The following is a 23,698-nucleotide window of genomic DNA, read 5'->3' as shown; positions in this document are numbered from 1 at the left end:
CCCCTCTTTTGGCTTCAGATGGTGACCCACCAAAGTACACAATTCCTCGTACCCTTTTTCCGCCGGACGTACAGGCGAGAGAAGATTCTTCATGAGGCCGTCAATTTTCGGACCACAAACGGTGAGGAGAACTGCCCTGCGCCTAACTGCGGAGGCCTCTGTCTCCATGCCGTTGGCCACAAAATACTGATCTTGGCGGTCGACAAAATCTGCCCGATCCTCACCCTCCACGAATCTCTCCAGGATTCCAACAGTGCCCATTGTGCATGTGAAGGTTCTTAAATTACCTCGTCGCCAATAGTAATGACTCAAGAGTCTGGTTACTGTAAACTCACACAGGTCCAACCTGATCCATCTTTATTCCAACCCATGAGTACCTGTGTGACAAAGACACCCAGCTTATATACAGGTGACCAAGCACACATGCCACATGCGTACAGCCCGATGACCTCCGATCGCGGTGACCTCTGGTTTCTGGTGACCCCCAAGCATTAGTACATAGCAAGAACAAGGGGGCATAACTCTCAAATTAGAGCCAGGCCATTCAGGGGTGATCATAGAATCATAGAAATTTACAGCATGGAGGAGGCCATTCGGCCCATCGTGTCCGCACCAGCCAACAAAGAGCCACCCAGCCTAATCCCACTTTCCAGCTCTCGGTCCATAGCCCTGCAGGTTACCGCACTTCAGGTGCACATCCAAGTACTTTTTAAATGTGGTGAGAGTTTCTGCCTCTACCACCCTTTCAGGCCGTGAGTTCCAGACCCCCACCACCCTCTGGGGGAAACAATTTCTCCTCAAATCCCCTCTAAACCTCCCCCCAATTACTTTAAATCTATGCCCCCTGGTTATTGACTGCTCTGCTAAGGGAAATAGGTCCTTCCTATCTACTCTATCCAGGCCCCTCATAATTTTATACACCTCAATGAGGTCTCCCCCTCAGCCTCCTCTGAACTGCAGCCTATCCAATCTTTCGTCATAATAAAATTCCCCAGTCCAGGCAACATCCTTGTAAATCTCCTCTGTACCCTCTCCAGTGTAATCACATATTTCCTGTAATGTGGTGACCAGAACTGCACGCAGTGCTCCAGCTGTGGCCTAAATAGTGTTTTTCCAGTTCAAGCCTAACCTCCTTGCTCTTGGAGGGGGTAAGCCATTTAGGACTGAGATGAAGAGAAACTTCTTCACTCAGAGAATTGTGAACCTGTGGAATTCTCTACCACAGAAAGTTGTTGAGGCCAGTTCGTCAGATATATTCAAAAGAGAAAGCAGCTAATGTAACGCCTCTGTTTAAAAAAGGGGCAGACAAAAGGCAGGTAACTATAGGCTGGTTAGTTTAACATCTGTAGTGGGGAAAATGCTTGAAGCTATCATTAAGGAAGAAATAGCGGGACATCTGGATAGGAATAGTGCAATCAAGCAGACGCAACATGGATTCATGAAGGGGAAATCATGTTTAACTAATTTACTGGAATTCTTTGAGGATATAACGAGCATGGTGGATAGAGGTGTACCGATGGATGTGGTGTATTTAGATTTCCAAAAGGCATTCGATAAGGTGCCACACAAAAGGTTACTGCAGAAGATAAAGGTACGCGGAGTCAGAGGAAATGTATTAGCATGGATAGAGAATTGGCTGGCGAACAGAAAGCAGAGAGTCGGGATAAATGGGTCCTTTTCGGGTTGGAAATCGGTGGTTAGTGGTGTGCCACAGGGATCGGTGCTGGGACCACAACTGTTTACAATATACATAGGTGACCTGGTAGAGGGGACAGAGTGTAGTGTAACAAAATTTGCAGATGACACAAAGATTAGTGGGAAAGCGGGTTGTGTAGAGGACACAGAGAGGCTGCAAAGAGATTTAGATAGGTTAAGCGAATGGGCTAAGGTTTGGCAGATGGAATACAGTTTTGGAAAATGTGAGGTTATCCACCTTGGGGGGAAAAAAAACAGTAAAAGGGAATATATTTGAATGGGGAGAAATTACAACATGCTGCGGTGCAGAGGGACATGGGGGTCCTTGTGCATGAATCCCAAAAAGTTAGTTTGCAGGTGCAGCAGGTAATCAGGAAGGGGAATGGAATGTTGGACTTCATTGCGAGAGGGATGGAGTACAAAAGCAGGGAGGTCCTGCTGTAACTGTACAGGGTATTGGTGAGACCGCAAATGGAGTACTGCGTGCAGTTTTGGTCACCTTACTTAAGGAAGGATATACTGGCTTTGGAGGGGGTACAGAGACAATTCCGGAGATGAGGGGGTTACCTTATGATGATAGATTGAGTAGACTGGGTCTTTACTCGTTGGAGTTCAGAAGGATGAGGGGTGATCTTATAGAAACATTTAAAATAATGAAAGGAATAGACAAGATAGAGGCAGAGAGGTTGTTTCCACTGGTTGGGGAGACTAGAACTAGGGGGCACAGCCTCAAACTACGGGGGAGCCAATTTAAAACCGAGTTGAGAAGGAATTTCTTCTCCCAGAGGGTTGTGAATCTGTGGAATTCTCTGCCCAGGGAAGCAGTTGAGGCTAGCTTATTGAATGTATTCAAATCACAGATAGATAGATTTTTAACCAATAAGGGAATTAAGGGTTATGGGGAGCGGGCGGGTAAGTGGAGCTGAGTCCACGGCCAGATCAGCCATGATCCTGTTGAGTGGCGGAGCAGGCTTGAGGGGCTAGATGGTCTACTCCTGTTCCTAATTCTTATGTGGCCCTTACAGCAAAAGGGATCAAGGGGTATGGAGTGAAAGCAGGAATGGGGTACTGAAGTTGCATGACCAGCCATGATCTTATTGAATGGTGGTGCAGGCTCGAAGGGCCGAATGGCCTACTCCTGCACCTATTTTCTGTGTTTCTATGTATTCAATGCCTCAACGAATAAAGACAATTATTCCATATGCCTTCTAAACCACCTTATCTACCGGTCCTGCTACCATCAGGATCTGCAGACCTGGACTCCAAGGTGCCTTTGTTCCTCTACACTTTTCCATATCATACCATTTAATGTGTATTCCCTTGCCTTGTTAGCCCTCCGCAAAATGCATTACCAATGATGTCAGGAAGCACTTCTTCACACAAAGGATAAGGAAATCTGGAACTCTCTCCCCCCCAAAAAGCTGTTGAGACTGGGGTTCAATTGAAAATTTCAACACGGAGATTGATAGATTATTGTTGGATAAGGATATTAAGGGTTATGGAACCAAGGCGGGTAGATGGAGTTAAGATACAGATCAGCCACGATCTGGTTGAATGGCAGAGCGGGCATGAGGCACTAGGGGCTCGGAAACTGTATTGTATTTTTGAAGAAAATGATGAGATTTCTGTGTCACAGGATCTGATTGACGACTTGAAGTATGAACTAACCGGAAAGTTTGAGACACTGATCGTTGGCCTGATAAAACCTCCTGCGGTGTATGATGCCAAGGAGCTGAAAGGTGCAATCCAGGTAAAAGTGTACTTGCATATTTATAGGCTTGAGGCATTGTCAGGCGGTCAGTACTGAGGGAGTGCCGCACTGTCGGAGGTACAGTGCTGAGGGTGCGCCGCACTGTCGGAGGGGCAGTACTGAGGGAGCGCTGCACTGTCGGAGGGGCAGCACTGAGGGAGCGCCGCACTGTCGGAGGGGCAGTACTGAGGGAGCGCCGCACTGTGGGAGGGGCAGTACTGAGGGAGCGCCGCACTGTGGGAGGGGCAGAGCTGAGGGAGCACTGCACTGTCGGAGAGGCAGTGCTGAGAGAGCGCCGCACTGTCGGAGGGGCAGTACTGAGGGAGCGCCGCACTGTCGGAGGGGCAGTACTGAGGGAGCGCCGCACTGTCGGAGGGGCAGTACCGAGGGAGCGCCGCACTGTCGGAGTGGCAGTGCCGAGGGAGCGCCGCACTGTCGGAGTGGCAGTGCCGAGGGAGCGCCACACTGTCGGAGGGGCAGTGCCGAGGGAGCGCCGCATTGTCGGAGGGGCAGTACTGAGGGAGCGCCGCACTGTCGGAGGGACAGTTCTGAGGGAGCGCCGCACTGTCGGAGGGGCAGTACTGAGGGAGCGCCTCACTGTCGGAGGGGCAGTACTGAGGGAGCGCCGCACTGTCGGAGGGGCAGTACTGAGGGAGCGCCTCACTGTCGGAGGGGCAGTACTGAGGGAGCACCGCACTGGGAGTGTAAGTCTAGATTTATGTGCTCAAGTTCCTGGAGTGGGACCTGAAGCCACAACCTTGTGATTCGGAGAGTGAGAGTGATGCCGCAGTCTTTTGGATGAGACGTTAAATGGAGACTCCGTCTGCTCTCTCAGGTGGATTAGTGACTATCTTATATTGATGGCCCCGAGTTCAGGTCTCCCCCCACAACTTGAAACATCTTCACTCCGTCTACCCTATCGAACCCGTTCATAATTTTAAAGACCTCTATCAGGTCACGCCTCCGCCTTCTCTTTTCTACAGAAAAGTGCCCCAGCCTATTCAGCCGTTCCTGATGGGTATAACCTCTCAGTTCTACTATCATTGCAGTAACTCTTTTTTGCACCTTCTGCAGTGCCTTTATATCCTTTATAATATGGAGACTAGAACGCTGCACAGTTATTGTTCTGCATTCAATATTTGTCCAAAAGTGAATGTCAATGTTGAGTGCCAGTTTGTGTGTCAGCCGTGTCTCAGTGGGCAGCATTCTCGCCTTCGAGCTCAAGCCCCACTCCAGGAACTTGAGCACATAAATCCAGTGCTGAGGGAGTGCTGCACTGTCGGAGGTGCCGTCTTTTGATTGAGACGTTAAACCGAGGCCCCGTCTGCCCTCTCAGGTGGATGTAGAAGATCCCGTGGCACGATTTCGAAGAAGAGCAGGGGAGTTATCCCCGGTGTCCCAGGGCCAATGTTTATCCCGCAATCAATGTCAGCAAAAATAGATTATCTGGTCATCATCACATTGCGGTGTGTGGGAGCTTGCTGTGCGCAATTTGGCTGCTGCGTTTCCCACATTACAACAGTGACTATACCCCAAAAGTACTTCATTGGCTGTAAAGCTCTTTGAGATGTCCTGAGATCGTGAAAGATATTATAGAAATGCAATTTGTTTCTTTTAATTAAGACAAGCGATTTGACACGGCAGACCACCCAGCCACTCAACCCAACGGTTTTGGTACTAGACCAGCAACCTGGAAGCCTTGACTTCAAATTCCACCACGGCAAGTTGTGGGTTAGAATTCAAGGAATGTAAGTTTGTGGGTTGGTATGCGGAGAACAATTACAAGTAAAAACCCAAATGGTTCACTGATAACGTTCACTTAACAGTAACAAGAAAGAACTTGTATTTCTTTCAAGCCTTAGGATGACCCAAAACACTTTAAGACACTCCAGAGATTTGAGGCACATATACCGGGCTGACCCTCTCGGTGCAGTACTGAGGGAGTGCTGCACTGTCGGAGGGGCAGTATTGAGGGAGCACCGTACTGTTGGAGGGGCAGTACTGAGAGAAAGCTACACTGTCGGAGGGGCAGTACTGAGGGAGCACCGCACTGTCGGAGGGGCAGTACTGAGGGAGCGCTGCACTGTCGGAGGGGCAGTACTGAGGGAGCACCGCACTGTTGGAGGGGCAGTACTGAGGGAGCGCCGCACTGTCGGAGAGGCAGTACTGAGGGAGCACCGCACTGTCGGAGGGGCAGTACTGAGGGAGCACCGCACTGTCAGAGGGGGAGTACTGAGGGAGTACCGCACTGTCTGAGAGACAGTACTGAGGGAGCGCAGCACTGTCGGAGAGACAGTACTGAGGGAGCGCAGCACTGTCGGAGGGGCAGTACTGAGGGAGCGCTGCACTGTCGGAGGGGCAGTACTGAGGGAATGCCACACTGTCGGAGGGGCAGTACTTAGGGAGCGCCGCACTGTCGGAGGGGCAGTGCTGAGGGAGCGCTGCACTGTCGGAGGGGCAGTGCTGAGGGAGCGCCGCACTGTCGGAGGGGCAGTAGTGAGGGAATGCTGCACTGTCGGAGGGGCAGTGCTGAGGGAGCGCCCCACTGTCGGAGGGGCAGTACTGAGGGAATGCTGCACTGTCGGAGGTGCAGTACTGAGGGAGCACCGCACTGTCGGAGGGGCAGTACTGAGGGAATACCGCACTGTTGGAGGGGCAGTACTGAGGGAGCACCGCACTGTCGGAGGGGCAGTATTGAGAGAGCACCGCACTGTCGGAGCAGCATTACTGAGGGAATGCTGGAGTGTCGGAGGGGCAGTACTGAGGGAGCGTTGCACTCTCTTTCGAATGAGACCTTAAACCGAGGCCCCGTCTACCCTGTCGGGTGGATATTGAAGATGCCATGGCATTATTTTGAAGAAGAGCAGGGGGAGTCGGGAACCGAACCTGGAACCAATCCTGTCCGTGTGGCTGAGCCACTCACTGGAGAAATGCCCAATCCAGCGAGGGAGCGCACCCATTTTTAATGTCTCTCTTTCCCTTGGCAGGGTCTTGGAACTGACGAGAGCTGTGTGATTGAAATACTCGCATCCAGAAACAACAGGCAGATCCATGAGCTGACTAAAGCTTACAAAGAAGGTGGAGTTAAAGTACTGACAATACTGCCTGTGTTATTGAAAGCTCAACTCATCCAAAACTCTGCTGCCCTGTGTCCTAACTTGCACCAAGTCCTGCTCACCCATCACCCCCTGTGCTCACTGCCCTGTGTCCTAACTCGCACGAAGTCCCACTCACCCATCACCCATCACCCCCTGTGCTCGTTGACCTACCTTGGCTCCCGGTCCGGCAACTCCTCGATTTCAAAATTCTCACTTTACAAATCCCTCCATGTCCCTCGCCCCTCCCTATCTCTGTAATCTCCTCCAGACCCACAACCTCTCGAGATATCTGCACTGCTCCAGCTCTGCCCTCTTGTGCATCCGCAATTTCCATCGCTCCACCATCAGCGGCCGTGCGTTCAGCTACCTGGGCCCCGAGCTCTGGAACTCCCTCCCTAAACCTCTCTGTATCTGCACTTCGCTCCTCCTTGAAGCTGCTCCTTAAAATCTATCCCTTTGACCGAGCTTTTGGTCACCTTGCCCGAACATCTGACGTGGCTCGGTGTCAAATTGTGTTTGATTATGCTCCTGTGAAGCGCCTTAGGAAGTTGTACTATGTTAAAGGCACTATATAAATGAAGGTTGTTGGTGGTTTACCCACAGCCCCCTCACCTACCCCCCCATCTGTTGACTCATACTGGGGTACAATGGGACCCCCTCCTTGCCCGAGGGGCTGTTATTGTGTGTGAGTGTACACAGGAATTGTCAGTAGGATGGAGGCCATTTAGCCCATTCTGTCTTTGGCGGCTCTCTGTTAAAGCAATTGTAAACTACTCCAAAACCAAACCAACGGGCAGGGAAAGGTCAGCTGATCCATCATCAGCAACAACTTGTATTTATATAGCGCCTTTAATGAAGTGAAACATCCCAAAGCACTTCACAGGAGTGCCGCATAAGGAGAAATTAGGGCAGGTGACCACAAGCTTGGTCAAAGAGGTAGGTTTTAAATAGCGTCTTGAAGGAGGAAAGAGAGGTAGAGAGGCGGAGAGGTTTAGGGAGGGAGTTCCAGAACTTGGGGCCCAGGCAACAGAAGGCACGGCCACCGATGGTTGAGGGATTACAATCAGGGATGCTCAAAAGAGCAGAATTAGAGGAGCGCAGAGATCTCGGGGGGAGGGGGTGGGTGGGTTGTGGGGCTGGAGGAGATTACAGAGATAGGGAGGGACGAGGCCATGGAGGGAATTGAAAACCAGGATGAGAATTTTGAAATCGGGATGTTGCTTAACCGGGAGCCAATGTAGGTCAGCGAGCACAGGGGGTGATGGGTGAGTGGGACTTGGTGCGAGTTAGGACACGGGACAGCGAGCACAGGAGGTGATGGGTGAGCGGGACTTGATGCGAGTTAGGACACGGGACAGCGAGTACAGGGGGTGATGGGTGAGCGGGACTCGGTGCGAGTTAGGACACGGGGCAGCCGAGTTTTGGATCATCTCTAGTTTACGTCGGGTAGAATGTGGAAGGCCACCCAGGAGTGTGTTGGAATAGTCAAGTCGAGAGGTAACAAAGGCATGGATGAGGGTTTCAGCAGCGGATGAGCTGAGGCAGGGGGCAGAGACAGGCGATGTTACAGAGGTGGAAATAGGCGATCCTGCCCTGCACACCATGTTGGGCGGAGCATCAGGACTGGACTCTTGGAGAGATGGGCTCCATGGTGCATGGTTTCTTATCCCACAATAGGGTTGCTTTTGAGAGGTAACTAGAGGTCTTTCTGTAGAGAAATGTGATTGAGGGATATGGGGAATGTGTGGGATTGAGGGATATGGGGAGAAGGTGGGGGTGAGGGATATGGGGAGAAGGTGGGGGTGAGGGATATGGGGAGAAGGTGCGATTGAGGGATATGGGGAGAGGGTGGGTGGGGGTGAGGGATATGGGGAGTGGGTGGGTGGGGGTGAGGGATATGGGGAGAGGGTGGGTGGGGGTGAGGGATATGGGGAGGAGGTGGGTGGGCGGGGTCGATCTATCACAAAGGAACAAGCGTATTGAAGCAAATCGTCTCTCCCTTGTATCTAATTGTATTTAATGTTGTGTTCTGTGCAGTGTATGAATCAGACCTGGAAGCAGATATTGTTGGTGACACTTCTGGACACTTCAAGAAGATGCTCGTGGTGCTCCTTCAGGTAAAGGCAACACTGGTGGTTCTGTGTGCAGGAATAAGGTGTTCAAACCGTATCATTTTGCAGGTACACAGGAACAGGAGGAGGCCATTCAGCCCCTCGAGCCTGTTTCTCCTTTCAGTGAGACCATGACTGATCTGCGACCTAACTCCATCCTCGGCTCCACATCCCTTCATATCCATGTCTCGCAAAAATCTACCATTCTCAGATTTAAAAGTAATCGAGCTAGCTAGAGCCCCACACTTCTCCCACCCTTTATGTGAAAAAATATTTCCCAACTTCTCTCCTGAACGGCCTGGCTCTGATTTTAACGTTATGTCCCCTTGTCCTGGACTTCCCCACCAGTGGAAAAAGTTTCTCCCTATCTACTCTATCCGTTCCTTTCAATAACCTAAAAATCTCAATCTGATCGCCCTTTAACCTTCCATATTCCAGGGAATACAGTACAAGCCTAGCTTGTGTAATGTCCCCTCACAATCTAACCCTTGGAGCCCAGGTAACATTCTGGTGAATCTGTGCTGCGTTCCTTCCAAGGCCAATATATCCTTGCTAAGGTGTGGTGCCCAGACTGTACACAGTGCTCCAGGTGTGGTCTAACCTGGGCTTTGTACAGCTGTGGCAAAACTTCCTCCCTTTATATTCTCACCCTCCAGTTATAAAGGCTCACATTCCATTAGCCTTCTGGATTATTTTTTTGTACCTGACTACTAAACTTTAGTGATCTGTGTACACGGACCCCTAAGTCTATTTGGACTGCCCGCTGTTCCTAGCTTTTCACCATTTAAATAATATTTGCATCTATCATTTATTGGTCCAAAATAGATGACCTCACATTTACCGGTGTTGACATCCATCTGCACAGTTTTGCCCACTCACTTAATTGATCAATGTCCCTTTGTAATAAGAAGATAAGAAATAGGAGCAGGAGTAGGCCATACGGCCCCTCGAGCCTGCTCCGCCGTTTAATGAGATCTTGGCTGATCTGATCATGGGCTCAGCTCCACTTCCCCGCCCGCTCCCCATAACCCTTTACTCCCTTGTAGCTCAAAAATCTGTCTATCTCCGCCTTAAATATATTCAATGACCCAGCCTCCACAGCTCTCTGGGGAAGAGAATTCCACAGGTTTACAACCATCTGAGAGAAGAAATTCCTCCTCATTTCCGTTTTAAATGGGCGGCCCCTTATTCTGAGACAATGCCCCCTAGTTTCAGTTTCCCCTATTTCTAACCTGAACCACCAGTGCTTCCAAATGTTATGTGTCCATCTACAATGCTTACCACCAATCTTTGTGTCATCGGAAAACTTGGATATATGATTCTCTATTGCGTCATCTAAGTCATTAATAAATGTAATGAATAGTTGAGGCCCCAGCACAAATTGTAAGAACATAAGAATTAGGAGCAGGAGTAGACCATACAGCCCCTCGAGCCTGCTCCGTCATTCAATAAGATCATGGCTGACCTTCGACCTCAACTCCATTTTTCTGCCCGACCTCCAAATCCCTCAATTCCCCTCGAGTCCAAAAACCCCCCCCCCAGTATTTATCCCATTCCCTTTTGGAAGTTACTATTGAATCTGCTCCCACCGCCCTTTCGGACAGCGCGTTCCCGACCACAACAACTCGCTGCGGAAAACAATTTTTCCTCATCTTCCCCCTCGGGTTCTTTTGCCACTTATGTTAAATCTGTCTGGTCCCTCTGATTACCGACCCTCCTGCCACTGGAAACTGTTTCTCCCCAACTACTCCGTCAAATCCCTTCATCATTTTTGAACTCCTCTATTTATAAGTTTACAAATACCCGAAAGAATTCCAAAAACTGAATGCTTAAAACAAAACAGAATTAGATGTTTCTTTGCCCTCCAAGACCAGTTGTCTGCTGCCAAGATGTTCACGTTGACGGCAATTGTACAGCAGGCTTTACATCTTTTACTCTTCTGCAAGTCTGGTACTTACTTTCTTATGTTTAAAACTCAAACCTCTTCTAAGCAGGGACAGCAAAATTAACCTGCTCTGCTCCAAGGAGAACAACCCCAACTTCTCCAGTCTATCCACGTAACTGAAGTCCCTCATCCCTGGAACCGTTCTGGTCAACCTCCTCTGCACCCTCTCCAAGGCCTCGACATCCTTGCTAAAGTGCGATGCCCTGAATTTGGAAATAGTTTTTAGCATACAGTGACCGACAGGGTGATATTCTGTGGAATATGTAAACTAAAATTGCTTTTTCTACAACACAAACCAGGGACTTACGACCACCTGCATTGTGCACATAAAATATGTGATTGATTGAAATGTGTTGGGGAAGGATATCAAGGGATACGGAGCAGTTGTGGGTAAATGGGTTTGAGGTACAGATCAGCCATGATCTAATTGAATGGTAGAACAACTCAACAACAAAACTTGTATTTATATAGTGCCTTAAGTAGTGAAACATCACAAGGCGCATCACAGGGGTGTTATGTGGTAAAAATTTGACACCAAGCCACATAATTAGCGCAGGTGACCAAAAGCTTGGTCAAAGTGGTATGGTTTAAGTAGTGTCTTAAAGGAGGAAAGAGAGGTAGAGAGGTAGAGAGGTAGAGAGGTAGAGAGGTAGAGAGGTAGAGAGGTAGAGAGGTAGAGAGGTAGAGAGGTAGAGAGGTAGAGAGGTAGAGAGGTAGAGAGGTAGAGAGGTAGAGAGGTAGAGAGGTAGAGAGGTAGAGAGGTAGAGAGGTAGAGAGGTGGAGAGGTTTAAGGAGGGAGTTCCAGAGCTTGGGGCCCAGGCAACAGAAGGCAAGGCATGGTGGAGCGATTATAATCAGGGATGCTCAAGAGAGCAGAATTAGAGGAGTGCAGACATCTCTGGGGGGTTGTGGGGCTGGAGGAGGTTAATGAGGGGCGAGGCCATGGAGGGATTTGAAAACAAGAATGAGAATTTTGAAATCGAGGTGTTGCTTAACTGGGAGCCAATGTAGGTCGGCGAGCACATGATGATGATGAAATGGTGCGAGCTAGGACACGGGGCTGCCGAGTTTTGGATCACCTCTAGTTTACGCAGGGTCGAATGTGGGAGGCAAGGCAGGAGACCTCTAGTCAAGTCTAGAGGTAACAAAGGCACGGATGAAGGTTTCAGCAGCGGATGAGCTGAGGCAGGGGCGGAGGCGGGCGATGTTACGGAGGTGGAAATAGACGGTTTTAGTTATGCTGTCGATATGTGATCGAGAGCTCATTTCACGGTCAAATATGACACCCAAGTTGCGAACAGTCTGGTTCGGCCTTAGATAGGAGTTGGGGAGAGGGATAGAGTCGGGGGCTGAGGAACGCAGTTTGTGGCTGGGACCGAAAATAATGGCTATGGTCTTCCAAATATTCAATTATAGAAAATCTCGGCTGATCCAGAACTGGGTGTCGGACAAGCAGTCTGACAATTTAGAGACCGCAGAGGGGCTGAATGGCCAGCTTCTGTTCCTGTGATGCACTTAGAGTTTTAAGAAAGATGTGAGAAATTAATCTGTGTATTAACCTTGTGCTTTTCTAGGGAGACAGAGAAGAGGATGATGTTGTTAGTGAAGATCTCGTGGCCGAGGATGCAAAGGTAGGTTCACAATACATGATTGGACCCTGACTAGGGCCGAATGACTAAACATCTCCATCTGAATGACCATCCACCTCCTCAACACCGACCACATTGGTGGGTTTTACCAATGAGGACGTAGTTCAGGTTCCTCATTTGAAACACCTGTGAACTCATCCTTTTATTGGCGTGGAAGCAAGTCATCCTCGTTTGGACAGGCTAGACGCAGGAAGAATGTTCCCGATGTTGGGGAAGTCCAGAACCAGGGGTCACAGTCTAAGGATAAGGGGTAAGCCATTTAGGACCAAGATGAGGAGAAACTTCTTCACCCAGAGAGTGGTGAGCCTGTGGAATTCCCGACCACAGAAAGTTGTTGAGGCCAGTTCGTTAGATATATTCAAAAAGGAGTTAGATGTGGCCCTTACGGCTAAAGGGATCAAGGGGTATGGAGAGAAAGCAGGAATGGGATACTGAAGTTGCATGATCAGCCATGATCATATTGAATGGCGGTGCAGGCTCGAAGGGCCGAATGGCCTGCTCCTGCACCTATTTTCTATGTTTCAATGTTTCGAGGGACCGCCTAAGATGATGACAATGCCAGCCCCTGCGGCAGTGTAGAAAACAGAGGGTATAGCTCCAGTCTGAACGTACTAAAGTCAATCTTCAGACCAGAGAGAGAATCTGCATTTCTGTAGCATCTTTCCCAACCTCAGGACGTACCAAAGCGCTTTACAGCCAGTGAAGTACTTCTTGAAGTGATGCATTTTGGTAGGAAGAGCAAGAAGAGGCAATATAACTAACGGGTACAATCCTAAAGGGGGTGCAGGAACAGGGAGGCCTGGGGGTGTACGTACACAAGTATTTGAAGGTGGCAGGGCAAGTTAAGAAGGCTGTTGAAAAGACGCAAGCACTCCTGGGCTTTATAAATAGGGGCTTCGAGTACAAAAGCGGGGAAGCTTTGCTAAACCTTTATAAATCATTGGTCAGGCCCCAGCTGGAGTATTGTGTCCAATTCTGGGCACCACACTCTAGGAAGGATGTAAAGGCCTTGGAGAGGGTGCAGAGGAGATTGACCAGAACAGTTCCAGGGGTGAGGGACTTCAGTTACGTGGATAGACTGGAGAAGCTGCGGTTGTTCTCCTTGAAGCAGAGAAGGTTAAGGGAAGATTTAATAGAGGTGTTCAAGATCATGAGGGATTTTGATCGAGTACATAAGGAGGGACTGTTTCCAGTGGTAGAAGGGTTGGTAACCTCAGGACCCAGATTTAAGGTCATTGGGGGAAAAAAACACATGGGAGATGAGGAGAATTTTTTTAACGAGTTATGGTGATCTGGAAGGGCAGTGGAAGCAGTGTCAACAGTAACTTTCAAAAGGAATTGGTTAAAAACTAGAATGGCAAACATTGAGGGCTATGGGGATAAGACTGGGTAATGAAACTAATTGGATAGCTTTTTCAAAGAGCCAGCACAGGCACGATGGGCTGAATGGCCTCATTCTGTGCTGTAAGATTCTGTGATAGTGATTCTATGAAGTGTAGTCACTGTTGTAATGTCGGAATCGCGGCAACAAATTTACTCAGAGCAAGCTCCCACAAACAGCAATGTGATAATGACCAGATAATCTGTTTTTAGTGATGGTGACTGAGGGATAAACATTGGCCCCAGGGAAGAACTCCCCTGCTCTTCTTCGAAATAGTGCCATGGGATCTTTTACATCCACCTGAGAGAGCAGACGGGGCCTCGGCTTAATGTCTCATCCGAAAGGCGGCACTTCCGGCACAGCAGCGCTCCCTCAGTACCGCCCCTCCGACAGTGCAGCACTCCCCCAGTACTGCCCCTCCGACAGTGCGGCGCTCCCTCAGTACTGCCCCTCCGACAGTGCAGCGCTCCCTCAGTACCGCCCCTCCGACAGTGCGGCGCTCCCTTAGTGCTGCCCCTTCGACAGTGCAACGCTCCCTCAGTACTGCCCCTCCGACAGTGCGCCGCTCCCTCAGTACTGCCCCTCCGACAGTGCGGCGCTCCCTCAGTACTGCCCCTCCGACAGTGCGGCGCTCCCTCAGTACCGCCCCTCCGACAGTGCAGCACTCCCCCAGTACTGCCCCTCTGACAGTGCGGCGCTCCCTCAGTACGGCCCCTCCGACAGTGCGGCGCTCCCTCAGTACGGCCCCTCCGACAGTGCGGCGCTCCCTCAGTACTGCCCCTCCGACAGTGCGGCGCTCCCTCAGTACTGCCCCTCCGACAGTGCGGCGCTCCCACAGTACTGCCCCTCCGACAGTGCGGCGCTCCCTCAGTACTGACCCTCCGACAGTGCAGTGCTCCCTCAGTACTGCCCCTCCGACAGTGCGGCGCTCCCTCAGTACTGCACTTGAGTGTCAGCATAGAGATAACTTTTGGACAGTACACTGGGGTGAACTGCCCTGGTTTTCCTCCAATAGCTCCTTGGGATCTTTAACATTCACCGGAACAGACAGACGCACATCTGTTTAAGATCTCATCGAAAAGGATTAAAGTATGAGGACTGGTTGCATAAACACGGCTTGTATTCCCTCGAACGTGAGAGATTGAGGTGAGATCTGATCGAGGTGTTTGAAATTGTAAAAAGTCCTTACTCTATAGTATGAAGCCACACGAGGTACATTCTGGGGACAAGGTCACTCTGTGACCTTAACTCTTTATTCACAGGACTCTAAAAGCAATGACCCTGCGTGGGACCTCTTTATACCTGTGTGGTCAAGGTGTGCCTTTAGGTTGAGTGTATACAGTAATACAGTGGTGTTACATTGTGATTACATACATGACATAACCTTCCCCACCCCCCCCCCCAATAAGAACTTATTGGGATCATAGGTTTAGTCTTTCAGGTGGTCTACGCTCCCTCGTGGAGCGCCGCAGTTGGGGCTCTGGTTGTTGGACACTGACGTGAGTGTCTGTCACCTGTGGTGATTCCGGCCTGTCCGGGCTGACCGCAGGGACTGTGCATTCTTCTGATTGCTCTTGTTGCTCGGTCACTGGCGGTGTTGTGAGCTCCATCTCATGGACTTCTTCAGGTTCCTCCGTGTCGATGCTGAACCTTTTTGTTTCTTGGTCCAGATGCTTACAGCATATCTGACCATTGTTGAGTTTTACCATGATGACCCTATTCCCCTCTTTGTCAATTACAGTGCCCTCAAGCCATTTGGGCCCCATGGCGTGATTGAGGACGAATACAGGATCATTTATTTCCATACATCTCCCCCTCGAATTACGGTCATGGTACTCTTTTTGTGACTTGCGCTTGCCCTCAACTATGCGGTCAGGACTGGATGGATGAGGGACAACCGAGTTTTGAGTGTCTGTTTCATTAGTAGCTCTGTGGGCGGGACCCCCGTGAATGAGTGTGGTCGGGATCTATAGGCCAGCAGGAGACGCGATAGGCGGCATTGTAGGGAGGGTCCTTGAATCCTGAGCATACCAGGCTTAATGATTTGGACTGCACGTTCCGCCTGGCCATTGGAGGCCGGCTTGAACGGCACAGTCCTGACGTGGTTGATGCCATTGCCCGAGATAAACTCTCGGAATTCGTAGCTTGTGAAACATGGGCCATTATCACTAACAAAGATGTCTGGCAAGCCATGGGTTGCAAAGATCGCACGTAGGCTTTCCACGGTGGTAGATGACATGCATGAATTCAGAATGATGCACTCGATCCATTTCGAGTACGCATCTACCACAATAAGGAACATCGTTCCCATGAACGGGCCCGTGTAGTCAACATGAATGCGTGACCATTCCCTGGTGGGCCAGGGCACAGGCTGAGCGGGGCCTCCCTGGGGGCATTACCCAGCCGGGCACACGTCGTGCACCTGTGAACACAGTGTTCCAGGTCTGAATCGATACCAGGCCACCAAACGGGTGACTAGGCAATGGCCTTCATCAGCACAATGCCTGGGTGCTCGCTGTGGAGTTCCCTGATTAATGCCTCCCTGCCCTTCTGGGGCATAACTACCCGGCTGCCCCATAGTAGGCAGTCAGCTTGGATGGAGAGCTCATCCATCTGTCTGTGGAACGGTCTGACCTCCTCAGGGCATGCTCCGTGTGCGGGTGCCCAATCCCCAGTCAGGACACATTTCTTAATCAGGGATAGGAGGGGATCTCTGTTTGTCCAGATTTTGATCTGGTGGGCTGTCATGGGGGAGCCTGCGCTGTCAAAGGCATCGACAGCCATGACCATCTCAGCGCTTTGTTCCGCTGCCCCCTCAGTGGTGGCCAGTGGAAGTCTGCTGAGCGCGTCAGCGCAATTTTCAGTGCCGGGCCGGTGCCGGATGGAGTAGTTATAAGCAGCCAGTGTGAGAGCCCATCGCTGTATGCGAGCTGATGCGTTGGCATTGATAGCCTTGCTGTCTGACAACAGGGATGTTAATATCTTGTGGTCCATCTCTAATTCAAACTTCCTACCAAAGAGGTACTGATGCATTTTTTTACACCATAGACACATGCAAGCGCTTCCTTCTCGACCATCCCATATCCCTGTTCTGCTTGAGAGAGCGACCTGGAGGCATAAGCCACAGGTTGTAGTTCACCCTCAGCATTGCCCTGCTGCAACACGCACCCAACCCCATAGGACGATGCATCACATGTCAGAACCAATTTTTTACAGGGGTCCTACAGGGTCAACAACTTGTTTGAACAAAGTAGGTTTCGCACCCGATCAAAAGCCCGTTCCTGACAGTCGCCCCAAAACCAATCGCAACCCTTACGCAGGAGCACGTGTAGCGGCTCCAACAACGTGCTCAAGTTCGGCAGAAAGTTCCCGAAATAGGTCAACAGTCCCAGGAATGAACGCAACTCTGATGTGTTGCAGGGCCTGGGTGCTCGTCGAATGGCCTCTGTTTTGGATTCGGTAGGCTGAATCCCATGTGCAGCAACCCTCCTGCCCAGAAACTCAACCTCAGGAGCTAAGAACACACATTTAGACTTCTTAAGTCGTAGGCCTACCCGGTCCAGTCAGCACCTCCTCCAAGTTGTGGAGGTGTTCCTCGGTGTCTCAACCCGTGATGAGGATGTCGTCCTGGAATATGATCGTTCCAGGAATGGATTTAAGCAGGCTTTCCATGTTTCGTTGAAAAATCGTGGCCGCTGATCGAATGCCAAACGGGTACCTGTTATAAACAAACAGTCCCTTGTGCGTGGTGATAGTGGTCAGTAGTTTAGATTTGTCGGCCAGTTCCGGGGTCAAATAGGCTGAAGTAATGTCCAACTTGGTGAACAGCTTGCCGCCTGCCAGCGTGGCGAAGAGGTCCTCCGCTCTCGGGAGCGGGTATTGATCTTGTAGGGACACCCGATTGATGGTGGCCTTGTAGTCACCACAGACCCTGACAGAGCCATCCGCCTTTAGGATGGGAATGATGGGGCTCGCCCAGTCACTGAATTCAACAGGCGAGATGATGCCCTCTCTCAACAGCCAGTCCAATTCGCTCTCGATCTTTTCCCACGTCACATACGGCACCGCTCTGGCTTTGTGGTGCACTGGGCTGGCGTCCGGGGTGATGTGTATCACTACTTTAGTGCCTTTGAAAGTCACAATGCCAGGTTGGAATAGTGAATCGAATTGTTGGTGGACTTGTGAGCACGAATTTCGCTCCACAGATGACATTGCGTGAACATCCCCCCATTTCCAGTTCATCTCGGCTAACCAGCTCCTCCCCAACAGTGCGGGACCATTGTCCTGGACAATCCAGAGCGGCAGCCGATTCACTAACCCATTGTGTGTGACAGCCAACATTGCACTGCCTAGCACCGGAATGATTTCTTTAGTGTAAGTCCGTAATTGTGTCTCAATACGTGCTAATTTGGGTCTACTGGCTTTAAGTGGCCATAGCTTCTCAATTGCTGAACGCCCATGAGTGACTGGCTGGCCCCAGTGTTCAGCTCCATGTGTACTGGGATACCGTTTAATAAAACCCTCATCATCATTGGAAGGACATTCTTGCTATTGAGGGAGTGCAGCGAAGGTTCACCAGACTGATTCCCGGGATGGCGGGACTGACATATCAAGAAATACTGGATCAACTAGGCTTGTATTCACTGGAGTTCAGAAGAATGAGAGGGGATCTCATAGAAACTTTTAAACTTCTGACGGGTTTAGACAAGTTAGATGCAGGAAGAATGTTCCCAATGTTGGGGAAGTCCAGAACCAGGCTCACAGTCTAAGGATAAGGGGTAAGCCATTTTGGACCAAGATGAGGAGAAACTTCTTCACCCAGAGAGTGGTGAACCTGTGGAATTCTCTACCACAGAAAGTTGTTGAGGCCAATTCAATAAATAAATTCAAAAAGGAGTTAGATGTAGTCCTTACTACTCGGGGGATCAAGGGGTATGGCGAGAAAGCAGGAATGGGGTACTGAAGTTGCATGTTCAGCCATGAACTCATTGAATGGCGGTGCAGGCTCGAAGGGCCGAATGGCCTACTCCTGCACCTATTTTCTATGTTTCTATGTAAGTCTTTGGTCCTCAGCTGGTCAAAAGATGAGCCCGTCGCTTGTCGGCCGCTGCATCCCCCAGCCATTCTTTCGTAACGAAGCTTTGCTGAAGCCTCTCGACAGAATCGTCCCAGTCTTCCCCAACACAGTACCGTTCCTCTGTGCTACCGGTGGCCATTCTCGTGGGTCGTGAATTCCAGTTTCTCGTCGCCAATGTAAAGTCCTTACTCGACAGTGTGAAACCACACGAGGCACATTCTGGGGACAAGGTCACTCTGTGACCTTAACTCTTTATTCACAGGACTCCAAAAGCGATGACCCTGCGTGGGACCTCCCTTTTTATACCTGTGTGATCAGGTAAGGCGTGTCTCCCACAAGTTCACCCCTTGTGGTCAAGGTGTGCATCTAGGTTGAGTGTATACAGTAATACAGTGGTGTTACATTGTGTTTACATACATGACAGAAATGTTAAAAGGATTGGATGGGGTTGATAGAGAGAACTGTTCCCTCTGGTGGGGGGAGTCCAGAACAAGGGGGCAGAACCTTAAAATCAGAGCCAGGCCGTTCCGGGTGATGTCAGGAAGCACTTCCTCACACACAGGGTGCTGGGAATATGGAACTCTCTCCAGTTGATGCTGGGGGGTCAATCGGGGCTTTCAAGACCGAGATCGCTGAAGTTTTATTGGGTAAAGGTATCGAGGAATAGGGAGCTAAGGCGAGTAAATGGAACTGAGTTATGGATTAGCTTCCTTCCTCTCAGGCAGACCCCCAGAGTCGAGGAAGACTTGCTTCCGCACTAACATGAGTTCTCAGGTGAGTGTTGAGACCAATGTGGGACCTACAGTCTCTGTCACAGGTGGGGCAGACGGTGGTTGGAGGGGCGGGTGGGTGGGGGAGCTTGGGTTGTCGTACGCTCCTTCCGCTGTTTGTACTTGGTTTCCATGTGCTCCCGGCGACGAGACTCGAGGTGTTCGGTGCCTTCCCAGATGCTCCTCCTCCACTTCGGGCGGTCTTGGGCCGGGGATTCCCGGGTGTCGGTGGGGATGTTGCACTTTTTTTTTCAAGGAGGCTTTGAGGGTGCCCTTGAAGCGTTTCCTCTGCCCTCCTGGGGCTCGCTTGCCGTGACGTAGTTCGGAGTAGAGCGTTTGTTTCGGGAGTCTAGCTTCGAGCATGCGGACAATGTGGCCCGCCCACCGGAGCTGATCGAGTGTGATCAATGCCTCGATGCTGGGGATGTTGGCCCGAGTGAGAACGCTGATGTTGGTGCGTCTGTCCTGCCAGTGGATTTGCAGGATTTTGCGGAGACAGCGTTGGTGGTACTTCTCCAGTGCTGTGAGATGCCTACTGCACATTGCTAGGATCTGATTGAATGGCCCTGAGGGGCTGACTGGCCTCCTGTTCCTAATGTTCCCATGTTTAATTCCCGCAGGAGCTGTACGAGGCGGGAGAGTTGCAGTGGGGTACAGAAGAGAGCTCGTTTATTACCATCCTGGGCAACCGGAGCTTCTGCCATCTTCAGTTAGGTACGGTGACTAAGGGAGCGGTGTGATAAGCGCCCTGTTCCACAGCCTCACGCTCGGCCGATGTCGCAGCGTGTTAAACAAGAGCCCCCTCTCACGCCGCGCACATGCTGTCGTTTATTAACCTCTCGGCTGTGACCTGGTGCTCAAATATCTCCATCCCTGTTTCAGCCATACCTTGCTTTCCGCTTTGGGACTTTGCTTTAAGTCTGTGTCCGGCAAATCCGCCTCTCATGGCTGTGGAAATCTGGCCGCCACTGACAGCCAGATTGTCATTCTGTCCGTCTGTTTATGCAGGTGTGTGTGCACACGTATATGTGCAAGTGCATGTGTCTGGGTATACAACTGTGTGCATGTGTGTACATGTCCATGTGCTTGTATGAGTGCCAGTGCATAATTACACATTGTGTATGTGTGCACCTTCCTCTGTGTGTGTGTGTGTATTGGTGTGTGTGTAAGTGTGTCAATGTGTGTGTGTGTATGTAGGTTGGTGTGTGTGTTTGTGTGTATCTGTGTGGGGGGAGGGTGTTTGTGTGTGTGTGTGTGTGTGTCTGTCTGTCCGGGGGGGGGGGGGGAGGATGGGTGTGTGTGTGTCTGTGCAGGTTGGTGTGTGTGTAAGTGTGTCAATGTGTGTGTCTGTGTGGGGGGAGGGTGTTTGTGTGTGTGTGTGTCTGTCTGTCCGGGGGGGGGGGGGGGGGGGAGGATGGGTGTGTGTGTGTCTGTGCAGGTTGGTGTGTGTGTAAGTGTGTCAATGTGTGTGTCTGTCTGGGGGGAGGGTGTGTGTAGGTTGGGGTGTGTGTGTGTAGTAGGTTGGTGTGTGTGTGTGTGTGTGTTGGGGTGTGTGTGGGGGGGTTGGTGTGTGTGTGTCTGTGTGTGTCCAGACCAGCACGGAGGCCCTGACTTGTGTGAGAACACCAGTGGAAGGTCGGGGCCACAAAAGGAGCGGCAAGTGGCGGCCCAGGAGCAGCGTGGAGACCACTCCAGGGAGCAGCGCGAGCTGGTGCAGGAGGGTGACGGCAGCGAAGAGTGACGTCATCAAGGTCCAGGTCGGTGATTGGAGCGCGGGCAGGTACAGCAGGAGCGGCGAGGTCGGGGCGAAGGAGCGGCAAGAGATTGTAGAGGGACGTGATCGGGGCCCAGGGAGTCGTGAGTTCGGGGCCAGGGGCCCAGGGGCAGCACGGGGCCCAGCCCACACTGTGCGATATGTGGGCACTAGGTCCGTGCAGCAGAGCTGGTCTCCAGTCGTCCTGGTTAACCCTTGCCACTGGACCAAGACCTCGCTCTGTCAAGCCCGTGTGGTGGCTGGTGTGCAACGGTCACCCCACGTTAAAAAAATCCACACACAGGCATCTTCCACCCTGTAGTTCGGGTTCTTCATTGAAATACCTGTGTACTCATCCTTTTCTGGCAGTGGAAGCAAGTCATCCTCGTTTCGAGGAACCGTCTATGATTGATTGATTGATTGTGTCTGTGCGCGTGTGTGTGAGTGTACCTAATGCCAGTCGCTGACCTCTTTGCTTGAAATGTTTCTCAGTGTTTGAGGAGTATCGGAATATCGCTGGGAAGGAGATTGAAGAGAGTCTGAGGGGTGAACTGTCAGGAGACTTTGAGAGGCTGATGCTGGCCGTGGGTAAGATTAAACACTCTTGCTGATTGTTGGAGTGACAAAGAAGGTTAACGATAAGGCCGCGGCTGGGCTGAAAGTTTGTCGATTTGGTTATGTATGAATAAAGAGTCTGACTGGATACTGTGAACTCAAAGTAAAGTGTGACCATAGTCTTTTATTGCAGGTCTCCAGAGTGCCTCTGCAGCCTGTGAGGCCTCCTTAAGTACCTGTGCTCCCAAGGGATTGTGGAATCCCTTTGGACTCCAGGAGATGAGCCCTCTGGTGGCTACACAAGGTATATACAGGTTTACATATATAACAGATTAATTTTAATCCCCTTGAAATACACCGACACCTTCACTGAGCATTGAAGTTAATCTCTCGGAAAGGACATCAGTGAATCAGGCGGGTTTTAACAACACACCGACTACTGCAGTTTCACCTTTAGATAGAAAGAAAGGCCCAGAAATCTTGGTCGGCTGCTTCCGACAGGCGATCGAGGGAAAAACTTAAAGAAGACGGGCACCTACCTGTTCCTGCTGCATCCACCAGCGATCCCGGTCCTGAGGCCTGCACTGACTGCGCATCGCAGCACATGCACGTCGGCACATGCACAGGGCTGGAGCTGCAGTCACATGGCTCTGGGCAGCCAATCAGGTAAAGTATGTTCTCATTCATAATAATGGGAACTCCCTAAGTTGGAGTTCCTATTATGATGAATGAGAACCACCCCCAAACACACGCAACACTAATAAAAAGTAGGAAAAAATACACCACATATTTTTATTAATTTAAATTAAAGTTATTTATGTATTAGTTAAAAAAAAGTGATTTTCCTATTTAAAAAAAAAAAGGTTTTTTAATTATGGTCTAAAATAAACACAGTAGTGGGCAGGGTTTTTAACAAAATCTGTTTTTATCATTTTAGTTTACAATATTTTTGTATGATCAAAACTCTTACACCTGTAACAGTAGGTTATACGCCGGCTTTTATCAGGCGCAAGATTTTTCAGGATATTTGCTGGGCAGGATATGGGTAAATCCCGCAATCATGCCCGTGCAAATGTCCTCGCTCCCGAGATGCAGAGAATGTGTCCAGCTCCAGCTTGATAGATCAGATTTTGCGCTGAAAACCAGCCTTTGGGATGCCTTCCCGGGTCCGTACGCACTCCGTACACACCCCGTACCGATCCGGGGAGGACAGAATTTCTGCTACAGAGACTTGCATCCTCGGGTTTTAAAAGAGGTGGCTGTGGAGATAGTGGATGCATCGGTATTAATCTTCCCCAATTCCCTAGATTCTAAAACAGTTTCCGCAGACTGGAAGGTAGCAAACATGACCCCGCTATTTAACAAACGGTGAAGAGAAAAAACGGGGAACTACAGACCAGTTAGCCTGACATCAGTAGTGGGCAAAATGCTAGAATCTATTATAAAGGACGTGGTAAGAGCATTTAGACTTCATAATATGATTAGGCAGAGTCAACATGATTTTATGAAAGAGAAATCATGTTTGACAAATCTTTGAGTTTTTTTCCAGCAGGATGGATAAGGGAGAACCAGTGGATGTAATGTATTTGGATTTTCAAAAAGCATTTGATAAGGTGCCACCCAAGAAGTTATTACACAAAAGTAGGACTCATGGGATTAAGGGTAACATATTGGCATGGATTGGTTAATGGACAGAAAACAGAGAGGAGGAATAAACAGGACTTTCTCGGGTTGGCAGGCTGTAACTAGTAGGGTACCGCAAGGATCAGTGCCTGGGTCTCAGCTATTTACAATCTATATTAATCAATTAGATGGAGGGACTGAGTGTAACGTGTCCAGGTTTACTGATGATACAAAGTTAGGTGGAAAAGTAAGCTGTGAGGAGGATGCAAAGAGGCTGCAGAGAGATATAGA

General features: G+C 50.3%; 1 protein-coding gene across 4 annotated transcripts in view; it reads left to right on the top strand.

The window, feature by feature from the left end:
* anxa6 (annexin A6) overlaps positions 1 to 23,698 on the top strand; it is a 149,693-nt gene that overhangs the window by 77,933 nt on the left and 48,062 nt on the right. For 3 of the 4 annotated variants that reach the window (XM_070877997.1, XM_070877999.1, XM_070877998.1), the window contains exons 5-10: positions 3,332 to 3,445; positions 6,433 to 6,523; positions 8,581 to 8,660; positions 12,174 to 12,230; positions 20,097 to 20,190; positions 21,722 to 21,817. In XM_070877997.1, the coding sequence (XP_070734098.1) occupies positions 3,332 to 3,445; positions 6,433 to 6,523; positions 8,581 to 8,660; positions 12,174 to 12,230; positions 20,097 to 20,190; positions 21,722 to 21,817 (532 nt within the window). The remainder of the gene's footprint in view (positions 1 to 3,331; positions 3,446 to 6,432; positions 6,524 to 8,580; positions 8,661 to 12,173; positions 12,231 to 20,096; positions 20,191 to 21,721; positions 21,818 to 23,698) is intronic. The other variant, XM_070878000.1, reaches the window with a different exon arrangement.

The sequence above is a fragment of the Pristiophorus japonicus genome, chromosome 4 (genome assembly GCF_044704955.1).
Source record: "Pristiophorus japonicus isolate sPriJap1 chromosome 4, sPriJap1.hap1, whole genome shotgun sequence".
Taxonomy (NCBI): Eukaryota; Metazoa; Chordata; class Chondrichthyes; family Pristiophoridae; genus Pristiophorus; species Pristiophorus japonicus.
Note: the sequence above shows the minus strand (reverse complement) of the source record. Positions and strands in the feature narration are given on the sequence as shown.